The sequence below is a fragment of the Chionomys nivalis genome, chromosome 2 (genome assembly GCF_950005125.1).
Source record: "Chionomys nivalis chromosome 2, mChiNiv1.1, whole genome shotgun sequence".
In the NCBI taxonomy this organism is placed as follows: Eukaryota; Metazoa; Chordata; class Mammalia; order Rodentia; family Cricetidae; genus Chionomys; species Chionomys nivalis.
In genome coordinates, this window is record NC_080087.1 from 71310582 (window position 1) to 71326377 (window position 15796).

Sequence of the window (15796 nt, forward strand, 5' to 3'; positions counted from 1 at the left end):
TAAAAACATGCATTGATATGGGACATTTCAGTCCTCAGTTTATTGAATTGGGTTGGGTACTTCTTCTAGGGAATTTTCCTGGAGGGATTAGAAAAGGTCAAATTCGTTTAGGTTAAACAAAATGTGGTCCCATTGGAGTTAAGGTGAAGAACTCTGCCATGTCACAATACCATAGCCATAGTCTGAGCAGTAGTATAAATTTCTCATTACACATATTTTACTTTTAAATGACATAGACATACATTGGCATATTTATTTTTCAGCTTTATTGAAGTTGTTTTCTTTTACATTACTAGAAAATATCAATATATCCTTAAAGTCTTATATCATATTTGTTTATATGGGCTTCCAATTTTCATTGTTTCTCATGGAATAATATCACATCTCTCTGAATGATTTATTTTCTATGAAACTTGATAGCTGTCCATTCATCATTATGTACATTCTGATGTATTGTGCATGTTCACAGTAACATAGAAAGTAATTACACCTGTAAAACATTATTGAATTAGGTCTTTTTAAGTGGTCATGGCTGACCTTGGATAAATGAGCTTAAAGATACTTTGTTTCAGTCCCTCAGTAATCAATGTAATAAAGACTTCTTCCTCTACTTTAGACTATAAATATTTGTCAGTATTTATTTGACCAGAAGAATAATAGGTACATATTCCAAAGGAAACTTATTCAAATCACAGAATGGGATTCTGGAACCTGGCAATCAGAATTATTTTTTTATCACAAACTACAACTGGAATTCTTGGAAATTTCTCTCTAATTTTTTACTATCTGCTCCTTTACTACAAAAAATACACATTAAAGCACACAGATTGGATTCTTGTGCACCTAATGGCAGCCAATGCCTTGATCATTCTCTCTGCAGGAGTGCCCCAAACAGTAGCACTTTGGGGATTCAAACATTTTTTGAATGATGTTGGATGCAAGCTCCTATTGTACTTTCAAGGGTTTTCTAGGAGTGTTTCCCTTGGCACCACCTGCCTCTTGAGTGTCTTTCAGGCCTTGACCATTAGTCTCAGGAATTCCTGTTGGAAGGATTATAAAATCAAAGTTGAAAAGAGCGTTGGCTGCCACATTTCTCTCCTCTGGATACTGTACATGTTGGTAAATTCCATTCATTTTGCATACACGCTTGTCAACAGGAAAAGCAACAATGTGACAAGAAAATGGGATTTTGGATACTGCTGCACTGTAGGTTTGAGTGAAATTGGTGGTTCACTCTATGCAGCATTGGTCGTGTGCCCTGAAGTCTTCTTTTCTGTGTTTATGGTTTGGTCTAGTGGATCCATGGTTCTCATTCTGTATAAACACAAACAGAGGGTTCAATATATTCATAGTTCTTGCAGAACCTCCCCTGAGTCCAGAGCCACCCAAAACATTCTGATCTTAGTGTCTACCTTTCTGACTTTTTATACTCTCTCCTCCATCTTAAGAGGCTACATTGCTCTTTTGTATAATCAAAATTGGTGGCTCAAGAATATTAATGACTTCATTTCTCTCTGTTTCCCATCATTTGTACCCATTATCCTTATATATCATTACTCTATTTTATCCAAGCTTTGTTTGGTCTGGATAAGGAATAAAAATTATTCAATCTCATTTTAACATTTAAATTGATGTGTTTTGATTGATATCCAGTTGTTTACTCATGAGTCACACTCAAAAGGTCAATCAATACAGAATATAAAGTAGATTGTACCTTCTCTTCTTAAGATTTGGTAAAAGAATATGTGAGTTTTGTCTGCTGGTTGAATCAACAGTCTATATGATCCAATCTTATTGTGTGAGTCCCATTGTACTCTTCAACTTGAAGCTGTGAAAATTTGGACCTCTTGATGTGCAACAAAGACAACAAAAATCTGTCAATAAAAATGTTCTTCTTGTAGCTTTTATTTTGTCAGGAGATCTTGGCTGCTTAGTAATTTCACATACAGCTTTGAGTAGTATGTTTTAACTACATGAATACTGAGATAGTGTTTGGCCATGAACTTGTGAAAGGGCCTCAAATTCCAAACACTACTGTTATAACCTGGCCCAATAAAAATATAATTAATATCTTTTACCTCATATGACAATCTGTTCAAATTAACAGACGGTTTTGATGTAATTTTAATTATGTTTGCTATTATTTTATTGAGAATTTTAGCATCATCATGGATATTGACTTGTACACTTTCTTTGCTGTTGTTCTATCTTTATCTGGCTTGGTATCAGCATAATACTGGTGTAAACAAGTGAGTTTGAAAGAATTTAATACAGCCACTATATAAATCAGTTTTGTGATTTCTCAGTAAAATTGAAAGTAGAACTACTATTTGACCTAGGCATTCCACTCATAGGCATATACTCTGAGAACTCCTTATCATACCAAAAGACTTTTTCATATCCACTTTTGTTGTTGTTCTATTTAGTATAACAAGGAAAAGGGGACACTTAAATGTCTATAAACAGATAAATTGATAATTAAATTTGTGTTTATATGCAAAATGGTACATTGTTTGATGAAAGAGAAAGAGGGCATCATAAATTATGTCGGAAAATTGATAGATTTATTAGGTTTAGCATTAAATCAGCTCACACATCTCAGAATGAAAATAAAAAATCACATTCTTTCCATAATATTCAGATCCTATCCAATAATGTCTACAGGTATATAAGCAATTGGTATAACTTCAGTGTAGCATTAAGGAAAGAATGATTGTATTAAATGAGGACCTGGTGAAATGATCCATGAGTTATAAAAGAGTCTATAAAGTTAATTATGTTTTCTGTTTTCTACTCATTTTCTTCATTATTTTTTTGTGCATGTGCTATAATACATATGCTAGTGACAATGTGAGGCCCTAAGCAATGCTGCATGTTCTCAGCATGGCTATACTGTCTCTTTCACAATTGAGTGAAATGTACAGAATTTAGACCTGGATAAGTGTGGCTATAATAGGTCATTTCAGTTTTTTCTTTTGAATGATTTTATTTGTGAGTTCATTACAATAAACTGATGTTCATTGAAAATGAAACAGCATCACAATCATTCCAAAGATGATGAAATCATTCCACATAAAGCCACCAGTAAATGTAATGTATTACACAGATGGACTCAATGATAGAAATCACATGATTATCAATTTAGATGCCAGAAAATCTTTTTATGTGGGATTCCCCTCTGTATGCTGTGAATAAGTTTTATTACCATTGGCTAGTAAAGAACTGGTTTTGAATTATGGCAGGGCAGAATATAACAAAGCAGGAATTCCAAGTGGAGATAGATGAGGAAAGAAGGCAGAGTCAGGAAGACATCATGTAGATGCTGAAGAAGACAGACACTGGGACCTTACCAGTAGTCCCCAGTTTCATAGTGATACATAGATTACAAGAGACAGGTTAATTTAAGATGTAGGACGTAGCTAAGAATATGCCTAAGCTATTGGCCAGTACTGTAATTAATACTGGTTCTGTGTGATTATTTTGGTCTGGGTGGCCAGGAAACAAACTTGCAGTCTCCACTTACATAATGACACCAAATGCTAAGCAATGTACATCCACATAAAGCCTATCAAAGTTTAAAAATAAAGCAATTGTAGACCCACAAAGCAGGAGTCAATTGGAGCTTCTTGGTAGCTGCACATTTTCAAATAGGTTCTCTCTCCTGGCAGCAAGCAGAGGTGTGACTTCTTTTAAAAGAAGGCTTCCTGACTTAGCACTAGCAGCAAAAATTGTGCAGCTTCTTTAAGAGGCATATTCCTGCTTCATGCTTGTGGCACAAATGGCTCTGACTCATTGGGAGTTCCTGTTATGGAGCCCTTAAATGGGGTTTTTGAACAGCATGCAGCAGGTTGCTTAAGGGTGGCAACACAGAACCACCGCACCCCTGGAGCTGGGGCAGTGAACATGGTTCACAGAGCTAGCAATAATGTGTTGCAGCCATATTGAAAGGCTGGGAGAGTTGGAGCAAGGACCCAGGGCTACAGCAATCACATCACTTACAATTTTTAAAAAAATTCTCCTGGTCAGAAAAGGATTTCAGATATACAATAGAACAGATTCAGATATAAAAGACCTCTAAATGATATATAGTCTATATAAAAAATGTAAGTAAGCTTGGGAGAGGAAAAAGAATACAGATAGTTATAACAAACAAGACAGACAGATATAGATTAAATAATTAAAGATAATAAATAAATATTAAAAAGTAATAGAGTAAAAATAAGCCATGTAAAGATAGAAAATACACAAAGAGACTGGATTATATACATTATTGTGTTTTTTTTTGACTGCAGAAAGATATTTGATTCTGGGGGATGCTAAGTTAAACCAACACACACACACACACACATATATACATACATACATACATACATACATATAAAATTATTTTGACTTCAAAATTTGAATCTAAAGATATGTTACTTTGGAAAAGAGGTTCTGCTTTTGTTTCCACAGAAAATGAGAACTTGTGGATCCCTTCCTGGCTCATGTGGTTTGATGAAACAAGACCCCCTGAAAAGTCTTCATGAATCCTAAAAATACTTCACCCAATAAACAGCAGGAAGCAGTTTGGAGAAAACTATGATCAAATTCCCAAAATTATTGTTTATAAATATTTGTTTTTATTTAAAGGGGAATATTATATAGAAATGAGTACTTTGTATTAGTATGGACTTTGGTTTACTGATAAATTTAAGGTTAATTTAATATATTGCTACTCTTGTTTAAGGTATTATGTTTATGCATCTCATTTAAAAATGTAATGTATAATTGAGAAATAAAAGTTAATAGTCATCTATAATAAACCTTTAGTCATGTTAGTTAGGTTTTCTAGATATACAGTGATGCATAATCTAGCTATATTTTATATATATTATATATTCAGATAGATAAACTTGAACACTTCAAAGACCTACAGAATATGGCATTTAAGAAATGTTGAGAAGTTCAGCTTGTCTCAACAATGAGACATGTCTGCTTCTGGCAGCACCAATTACATCAGAGTGGTTGATGGGAATTGAAGAAATTTGTTATAGAATTTGCCTTCAATGTGACAGGACAAATTTTTGCAAGAAACTGCTCTTGTCTGGACTGCTTGACAGTATACTATCTGAACTAGACATGCAGGAATCACAGAAGAGTGACTGTTAATCTTTTCAAAAGATGGGATGGTACTTCAGGGTTCCTGTTTTGCAGAAGAAACTACCAGTCATTCTGTAGGACACAGAAGAAAGCAACTTATGAAAAAAAAAAGAAATTTGCCCTTATAAGGCAGAAAAAAACTTCAAATTTCCTGTTTCGCTGAAAAGTCTGCCAGATGTTATGGGTCTATAGGCTGAAGATGTATGTCCCAACATTGCAAAATAAATTTGTATGACTGTCCATGCAGTAAGATGTCTCTGTCAACTCTAGAATTTTGGAAGGTACTTACTATGCACTTTCTGTTTACTTAGGTAATATAATATCTTTCGGAGTTTTTGATAGAGTTGAAAGCAGATAGTTATAATTTTCCGTAGTTATGTCAAAAGGTCAATTAGATATGATGCTTTAGACTCACAAAAATAAAATAGAAGATAGACTATTTTCTTTAATTTTGACATATACAAATACACTAAATATTGTAACTTTAATTCTTGTTAGATAACTGTCTTTTATATGTAATTTTACTATGTTAAAATTAAAACCTTCCTTTTTATTTAGATATAAAATGGGAGATGATTTGAGATTCACCTCTGTATGCGGTGGCTATGTTTTATTACCATTGATTAATAAAGAAGCTGCTTTGATCTATGGAAGGGTAGAATATAGCAAGGCTGGAAATCTAAGTGGAAATAGAGAAGGAAAGAAGGCAGAGTCAGGGAGATATCATGTAGCTGCCGAAAAAGACAAATACTAGAATCTGACCAGTAGGCCACAACCTTATGGTGATATATAGACTACTAGAAATGGGTTCACTGAAAATGTAGGTGCTAGGTAGTAACATGCCTGAGGCATTGGCCAAGAAGTGTTGCAATTAATATAGTTTCTGTGTGATTATTTGAGTCTGGGTGGCCAGAAACGAAAGAACAGGCTTCAGTTTGAATTTTTGTCTTTCCTTTTTTGAACATATTATTGGAAAATAGATTATACTGTCATCCAATATATCCTGATTACAATTTCCTTTTCCTCAACGCTTCTCAGCTCCTTCTTACTTCCTTTTCCATGTAGATTCACTCCAAATTCTGTCATTAGGGAAGAACAGGCTTCTAAGACACAACAGCAAAACATAACAAAATCAAATATAATCAAATAAAACCATCACATTAAAGTTGGACAAGACAAACCAACAAAGAGAATAGTCCAAGAGAGGGCCCAATTAGTGGTATTGCTGGGTCTTGAGGAAGGTTGTTTCCTTATTTTCTGAGGAATCACAATACTGGAAAGAGGTATCTAGATTGAGGCAGCCATTATGGAGTTAGCAGAAACCTGGTTCTAGAGAAATTCCAGGGAATCCACAAGGATGACCTCAGCTATGTCCCGTAGTCAGACTGATGAATATCTTAAATATCACCACAGAACCTTCATCCAGCAACAGAAACAGAGGCAGATATCCACATTGGAACACTGGCCTGAGTTCCAAAAGTCCATCTGAAGAGTGGGAGGAATGAGAATATGAGCAAAGAGGTCAAAACCATGATGGGTTTATTCATTGAAACAGTTTACTTGAGCTAATAAGGGCTCATCAACTCCAGCTGTACTGGGAAAGAACAAGCATTGGACCAAACTAATCCTTCTAAATGTGGTTAACAGTGGAATTGCTGGGGCAGACTGACAGGTCACTGGCAGTGGCACCAAAATTTATCTCTACTGCATATACTGGCTTTTTGAGATTCTATTCTCATTGGATGGATACCTTGCTCAGCCTAGATATAGTAGGGAGGGCCTTGAACCTTCCACAAAGCAATGTGCCTACCCTCTCTCAGGATTGGATGGGGATGGGGTGGGAGGGTGTGTGGAAGGAATGGGAGATGGGGATGAAGTGGGAATTTGGATTGATATTTTTTAAAAATATCAAGGCACTGGGACTTGTTTTTACGGCATGTTCTGGCTTTTTGGGACCCTAGTCCATATGGATGCACAGCTCCCTAGGCCTGGATGTAGGAGGGAAGCCTTGGACTTTCTGCAGGGCAGGGTTCCCTTCCCTCTCTCAAGCAGGGTGATAAGGGAGAGGGGGTGTGGGGGAGTGGGAGGGGATTGGAAGGAGGGAAGGAAGTGTAAATAATTGAATGGAAAAAATCTAATAAATTAAAAAAAATAAATTAGAGAAAGATTGGGTACAGGGTAACTATGTAACCTCAAAAGGTAAAGTTGACTTTCTGTATAAGTTTGGAAACACTAAACCAAGGATGTATTCATTATGTGTGACTTGAATGAAATGAGTGCAGAAAAAGTTAAAGAAAGGAAATATTTAAATCTGTAGCCAGAAAGTATTCGTGGACATAAAGAAGTGTTTGTTGGGTGTAGAAATGATATGATTCCTCTAAAGTGAAGCTGAAAATACATTAATTTTTCATCTATCAAAGAGAACACATTTTATTCTATGACCTAGAAGATCTTGCAGGTCAGATATTTCTAAAACCATCAAGTATGTTTTAGTCACTGTTGTTTGTTAGCTGTGCAACTTTCTATAATGATATTTCTCTGTGTTGTCATTCTTTGAAGTGTAATAAGAATAATAATGGAACTATCTTCTGGGGTGTTGATAAGATTAAAGAACTCTTAATCTGAGTTCAGTTTATGATAACTATGCCCACGGTGGGGGACAAAATACCCACCTTGTCTCTTTGGAGATATTCACACACACACACACACACACACACACACACACACACACACACACACACACCTTCTTAGTCTTTGTTAATTAAGAAGTGGAAAAAGTTTCATAAATTATCTTGTCCCTTAAAGCCAGTTTTGTCATTTCCACTGCAAGTGACATGAAAATTGGAGTTCTAGAGGGAGGTGAGCTCACAGAGTCACAGACCTCTACCTTTCACTCACACAGACCAGATTATTAAGAGTCAGGTCCTGCCAGAATGAACCCAGCAGCCTGCTTATGCATGAATCCAGGTGAGTACTTTAAATTTCAGAGTGTTTTTCAGAGTCAGGAATGAAGAGAGATCTAGGTAAGTTCATATCAGGCAATTGGATTTGAGAGAGAAACAGATATGTAGAACAGGCAGAGAAGGCAGAAGAATAATTCCATAGTTAGAAGCTAGCCAAAAATTATCCACATGTAGCCTGTGTTGTTGGTTCTTACTGTAATGTAACTATTTGACTGAGGAACGTGGCTGTCTTTGCAGTATTATTATTATAGCTGAACTTAGCATAGTTTTCTGCCCAAAGTAAACAATCAAACTGGAATGTAAGAAATCACACAATTCTGGGAGATATACCATGTGAGTCTGTTTCTGGACTAAAGGAGGTTCTTACATACCACTGCATTTATTAGCTATAGTGTCAGCAGTTGAATCTGTATTGAATTACCAGTCTGTCATGAATGACTGTCTGAAACCTCCCTCTTGAACTTGAGAATGTAACCCTGAGGTGAAATTAGAGTGTGACTATCAGAATTGAAAGCAAGAGAAAATGTGTCTGGAGTTATCACCCCTGGTTGAATCTTATTCTAAAGTGAAACATGAAGTACTGACATGTGTTTTCTCACTGTTTTATCCTTTGATATTAACACAAACAAAGGCCATGTCCCATGGCAGACCAGGGCTCTACCCATCATTTATATTTACACTTAGGTTTTTGTAATTTCTGATTGGACAATGTTTAAATTCTCACGTTCTTCGGATTCTTTCTTATGTTTCTTTCATGAATCTTCTCTATTTGAGTGCATTATAAATTTTAACATAATAGATTCATCAATCATATATTGATATATACTTCATATAAGTAGTAAGTATATGCACAATTTTAAAGAAAACATGTCAGTGACTTAATTTTTTTCTCTTGATATTTCAACACAAATTATTATCTCATGTTCCATTTTACACAGAGTAATGGTGTTAGTAATTGATCTGTCGTTACCACTCTAGCTTTTACCCATTAGTAAAATCAGTGCATATTTCCAGTGGTATCATAAACATCAGATACATCTAGTACTGTGAAATCAAACAGGGAGGTCAATTGTCACCACAAATCGTTAGGACTCTTCACTTTATTAAAATCCAAAAAGCCTTATTACACTTGACATTTGTTTATGAAATAAGTGTATTTCAAAGTGAAAACCTTTTTGAAAAGATGTATTTATCTTCTTTTATTTTGTGTGTATGAATGATTTTTCTATACACATATATGTGTGCACTGTGAGACTACAGTAGTGGCAGAAGCTGGAAGACCTTGTCAAAACTCCCTTGAAGGACTTAGAGTCGGTTTTGAGGCAGCATGTGGATGCAGGGATCCAAGCCCAGGTTCACTGCAGTACCATCAAGTTTGAAGTATGAGTGAGCCATTTCTCTATTACAACCAAATAGGACTTCTTAATATGAGAAGCATACAATGAAATATCAACAGCATGAAAAACATGTCAAGTGGGAAACGCAAGCTACATACAAACCAGAAGTATGTTTGAAAAAGCGTTTCATGGCTTTGTTATCAGGGCCTCGGGTGATTTCATTTGTACCATATCAGCCATGAATTAGTCTAGACCTTCCAGTATGTACTGTGATAAACAGCTTTTAGATTTAAAAGACTTAGGTACCATTTCTGTTTCTACGTTCAGGTATTAATAGTCCACATCGCATAGTTATAGAATTCCAAGAAAGTGTCAAACTAAGAGGAGAGCCTTGACTTCTAAATTTTTGTTATTGTTTTCCATTTAATGACCTAATTAATAAAAATACACCTGCTACTTCTTATAGCATTCAGGATGCTAGAGGAGAGAGTACAGATGGAGAAGTAGAAAACAACCATGAGTTCTAAGCTGTAATTTACAGAGCGAAAAAGATATAAGACTGAGTATGGGCACGGTGTCTTGTCATTTCCCATTACATGGAATTGTAAAAATTAGAGAACATTTTGTATCTGAAGTGCCTACATTGTGGAGTCCTCCAAAATAGGAAGGAAGGCATTTCTCAAAACTTGGCTCATGGGGTCACTGAAAATGGTCTGGTATGAACCGTACAAGAGCATTGGAAGCAGAGAAAGAGTGCAACTTACTACCTCTTTTTGAGAGGCAATGAACACATATGAGTTAATAAGATAAATAAGGCAGTAACTGACTGGATTTTCTGCATTACTAGGGCCTTGCAGTCATTATAGATGACATTTCAGTGAATATAAGGAACTGAAAGATAATAGAAGATATTCAGGCATGATTTAGGGACCTGAACATTTGAGATGTGCTTTTCTTGTCTAGTTTCATGAGAGGAATAGGACTCTGTTCAATGTCAAAAGAAAATTCATATCAATGGTACCCTATCACTGGTATTGGTCTTTAGCTCTCTGTTTATCCTCATCATGAGACATGATCAGTTAAAAAAAAAGGGGGGGGGTGCGTGAGAGATCTTGATGTACATTCAATAAAACAAACCTTTTTTTAAAATTATATTTGGCATTATACACTTAACTCTTAGTAAATAAATAAAGTGGATATTTACCAGTGAGAATATTGGATTTTTGTGCATGTGTCCACCTTAACTACAACATAGTTAGTTCTATGTGTTGATTCAATTGCTGTGAAGATGAATACTCATTTCCAGAACTGAGTAGTGTGACCGCACAGATCTGAACACAGTAGGGTGCTCTTACTGTGGTTGATGGTAGTCATGTTTCTTGAACATTTCTTCTTACTTCATTACACTGGGTACAAGTGGATATCCAAATACTCAAATCCCAAACATGTGGTATATCTTCTTAGTCATTGCCATTCAAGGAATCTCAGAGGCAACAATAGCTCTTGATGAAATGCCTTACCAGTAATTTTTTTTTCCATTCTAGAAATGTGCCTTGATTGGTCTACTGGAGTCATCTTCCTGGGATATGAAAAATATGACTGTTCTCTCAGTTAGAACAAAAACTCCAAGTAGGTAGAACTTTAAAAATCTTTCAGGAATGTTGGGCTTTCACTTGTGCCCTATAGGATGGGGTATATCTTAAATAATGTCATATTTCCTATGTACATATTATTGTCAGATGAAGCACTGAAAACATAGATTAAAGACTGTGACTTGGATAGACTTCTAAGGAATATTTCTATGAGCTCTCACTTCTGTCAGTAATAGCTTTCAAAAGCAATGGGTGATGTATGCTGGCATCATTGTTGGAAACCAGGATTCACTGAGCTTTGTGTACAGACACAAGCTCCATATAACTGGCAACCTTAACCAAAACTTACATTCATCTATCATTCCTTCCTTCCTTTTTACTTCCTTCCTTTCTTTATTCATTTCTTTAAGTGTGCTTTTTCAGCTAATGAAATAAACATCATAAACATACATCTAGGGGGAATTTTTCAAGTGAAACACCATATGGGAGGGCAAAAGCAAATCTTTAATATGGCAAAAAATTCCCTTTACCTAAATAAATAACACAGACCTCTGCTTTATTGTTGAAGAAAACAGTTGTACTGGTAAATATATCAGAGGTTAATCACTTTTTATTGGTGCAGGGATTTTGTTAACATAGTCCTCCATCAATAACTATTGCACTTTTTGATGTTTATCTTAGCTTATATGATTTGGGGAATATATTACTGTCTAATTCAGCATAACTATGTTAGAATTCTCTTTTTAAGATGATCTAAAATTGTTTATAATTAGAAAAATACATGAGTCTAACTCCACAGAATCCCAGAGAGAAGGAAATCTACCAATGTGGAACGCATATTTGTGTCACTCAGTAATATTTGTCAGAGCAAGGAACATTTTCAAAGTAGATTTTTTATTTACTATTTGTTATGGAATCCTTTATGAGAGGACTCTAGTTTTAAGAAATGATGAGTGACATTATGATTGTTTGTAAAATGGGTGTGATCCAAATCCCATGGTCCAAATTGAGGGCAGTAGTGTTTGTGATGTCTTGTCAATCATAGAACATTGTATTTGTCACTGGCTTTTGTCTTTAAGTGTGTTGACTTAGCTGCTTTGCTAAGGGTCAGGGTCATATATTCCTTTATCCAAAGATGAGTTTTTCCTAGTGTTTTGCCTCTTTGTAAGCTTTGTTTCCTTCAGTAAAAAGAAAAAGAGCAATTTCCAATATTATTTTTCCTTGTAGTTTCTAAGCAATTTCAGCATCATACCATTCTTGATCTCTGTGGGTCACTCCTGCTGGTGTGTAGACATCTTCTTGATCTCCGTGGGTCACTCATGCTGGTATGTAGACATCTTCTCGTGACATGCTTGGTTCCACTCCTCAATCTTCTCCACTGAACTCTGTAATGGGCTTTTTTCTTTTCCTCTTCATGTAACTACCCCCCTTATTGCTAAAGGCACTTTATGTCCTCATTTATCTTCTGCCAAATGCCTATCTCACCCTCAACTTCTAGCTTCTCCTGATTTCCTGAGCAGCATTTAAATAATTTTGTTCAAGGTCTTTTTCACACTTCCAGCAGTGAATTTGGGATTTTAGATTTCCTAATAGAGTTGCTTATACTCCTGCAGATGGTGCTTGACCAAATGGTTCTGCTGAATGTTTGATGAAAGTGATGAATCACTTTTTCCTGTAGCTGATCAGCTGTGGTGTGGTCCTCTAGCACAACAAAATCTCTATATACTTCATTAATGCTTTTGAAATGTCATTGCACACATTGGACGTGGTCTTTGATGCATGATCCCAGCGTAGTTGCCTCAGTACACATTCATGTAGCCCAGAGCCCAGAGCGGCAATGTCCATGGACTTTCTCCAAGCTAGAATTACCTTGTAAATGTCTATTTTGTGTGTATACAATAATTGATCATGGGGTGCCCCTGGGCATTTGTTAGTGTTCTTCAGGTTGAAATTACCATGATTTTTCCTGCATGATGAAAAATGCAATTTTAGTTGTTTGGTTATTCTTGAAAGTGGGACTACTGGTGCTCAGTAGGATTCCACTTCCATGTTAACAAGGCTCTTGCTGTCCTTTTTTAGATAGCAATGATAAAACTTCATGGGTGCAACTTTCCTGATATTTATAGAAGATGGAGTCTCAAAACAGACATCAACTTCTCTGGCTCTTAAAATCTTTCAGCTTCCTTTACTTTGATATTTCCTGAGCCTAGAGTGAAAGACTTACTTTGTAAATAGATCACCTGGTGCTGGGCACAACACCCTCACTTGTTTTCTGGGATTTGATCAGTTTTGTTTTTTGTAATGTATCCTTTGTTTTTGAAAGGAAGTTTCTTTGTTGAGGGATGAGAACCACAGGAAGTACAGTAAGGAAGTACTGCCGAGAACAAAACAAAATATTCTTCACCAGGGAAGAATCCCCTAATTGGCTTTCCAGTACTAAATTGTAAACCCAGAAATCATGGACAAACAAGTACCCTGAAAACATGTACATACAAGTAATATTAAACACACATACATACATACTTATGTAATGACAATTAATGAATAAGATCAGAGGCATGAATTCGAGAAGAAGTTTGTATGTGGGTACTTGGAAAGGGTTGAGGGTCAGAGAAAGACAATATTAAAAATATAATTTAATTAAAAAATAAAACATGGAACTAAACCATATAAAATATTTACTTTCCAGCACAAATTAAATTGCAATTCTTCTCAGAATCACGTGTTCCTTCAATGGATAGTTAAATACTAAAAGAGTGACAGAAAGATTAGAAAAGAGTGTGGATGCTAATGTGCAGAGTTATGTTTGCTCAACTTAAGCAGTTGTGACCTATTTTCAAACATTGATAGTGGGACATTCACAGACATTGCTCCAGAATTGCGGCGCTAGTTTATCCACAAACACATCAAAATTTGGCATCTTCAGTACTTTCTTTCATCGTTTTATATTGATGTTTATTTTTATAACTTGCTTATTGTTCTTTATGTTTTATTAGATTACAAAATAACAAGTTTCTTTAAGGCATTTTCTTCCTTCATGATTTTTATTGGCCCTAAATCTCCCTTTCCACCATTTCTCTGCACTCATCTCAGTTCATACTGTCCCATTCCTTACTCTTTCATTTACTTACAAAATATGTGTATTGTTTGACCCTCCCCAACCCAACCCCAGACCTTCTGATGGGCTGCTTTCAAGTTCCCTGGTCTCTACATACACTCACCCTTACGTAAACACACATTTCAAAAAATTAGAAGCTCTGAAATCACACTTGGCACTGCGATATCTGTCGTTACGAACTTGAAGTACATCAATTAATAGAGTAGTTTCTGTGTCTGATATAACCATTCTCTAGGGTGCTCTACAGTGCCAGTGCCTAGGGCTAGGGAAACTGTAAATCTCTGGTAGTTCCTAAGGTCTCAGCTCATCTCTTCACTCTGTTTAAACTACTTTACATAACCAAGATTTACTGCCAGTTCTTGATTGTCCATCTGGCTGCCCCTACAGGGTTCTTGAGTATGAAAAGGCAACAGTGTCATCCCAGCTTGCTGATGATTCAGAGATGCTGCTCCTTGCTTCTGCAGAGAAACCTCAACTGATTAGAATGCTACAAACCACAACATTATACAGTAATTGCTCAGCCATCTTTTCATAAGCAACTTATCAAATCCAAGGGACTGGTAAAAGTTAAACCAAAAAGCAAAGCTTTTTGGAGTTACTGCTTTAAGAATAACTGACTGTCCTCTACTGTAGATTTTTTTGCTGTAGTTTACTCCCTTTCTGTTACATATTTGGGAAATAATTCCCTAGTTCAGAACAGTTTCCTACTGGTCAGGCCTTGTTCCTCTCTCCAAGGTAAACACAAAGATCTGCCTTCCTGCAGTTATCTTTATCAACAGGCATTTGGTCAGTATTTAGGCAAAAGCATCTTATTTAAGATATTCACAGATCTCTAAGGACATAGAATTACTACCTGCCCAAGCTGCTATTCTGGTTTTACATCATGACCAGAATGACTGATAATAGCATAGCCTGAAACTGATAATTTAGAGCTCTGGGTCTCTCCTTCCCTTAGAGCAGTAAGGCTAACTCCAGACCTAGGTCCATAAAAACTGCAGCATCTGATGTATAAATCAGATTCCCCTAGGTTGCCTGGTTACCTGATGGACTCTATGCTTGCTGAGAGAAGAGAAGTGGTGCACTGATTTAAACAATTGATACCCTATTCATAATTTTACTGAAAGTAAATCTTTTAGTCCTTTACCAACTACCTAAAAACGTAGTGTAGCACACTAATCTTCACCTCTAGAATTTGTTGATGATTTAATTCTTTTCTTAACTAACTTTCTTCATTATTGAATTCACTGGACATGTACTAGCCACTCCCATGAATCTTTGAGTGTATGTGTGAAAACCCTTATTTTCTATGGAGCAAAGGAATTCCGGCCCTGGATCCTGCTACAGCTGGGGAATTGCTGGTTTTAAGGATATATATGACTGGGTACAGTTGTAATGTGTAGTACAAGGAGGAATGATGGAGAATTAAGGGACAATGTAGAACTAAGAACAATGTAGAACAAGGAGAACAAGTAATGGGTGGAACAATGAGTATTTGATAGATTGAAGGGAGAAGAATAAAGAAACATGGACAGATGATTCCTCTTATGAGTAGATGTCTTACCTCTCAGATATTTATCCTCAGATTTCAAACCCCCCTTTAGTTATTTGTGGTGTCTTTATTTGAAACCTGAAAGGGAGTCCTAA

General features: G+C 36.0%; 1 protein-coding gene across 1 annotated transcript; it reads left to right on the plus strand.

Annotated features, from left to right (window-relative positions):
• Positions 1 to 693: 693 nt before the first annotated feature.
• Positions 694 to 1620, plus strand: LOC130868325 (vomeronasal type-1 receptor 4-like). The gene has a single exon (XM_057760593.1). The coding sequence runs from the start codon at positions 697 to 699 to the stop codon at positions 1618 to 1620; it is 924 nt and encodes a 307-aa protein (XP_057616576.1). The 5' UTR covers positions 694 to 696.
• Positions 1621 to 15796: the final 14176 nt, after the last annotated feature.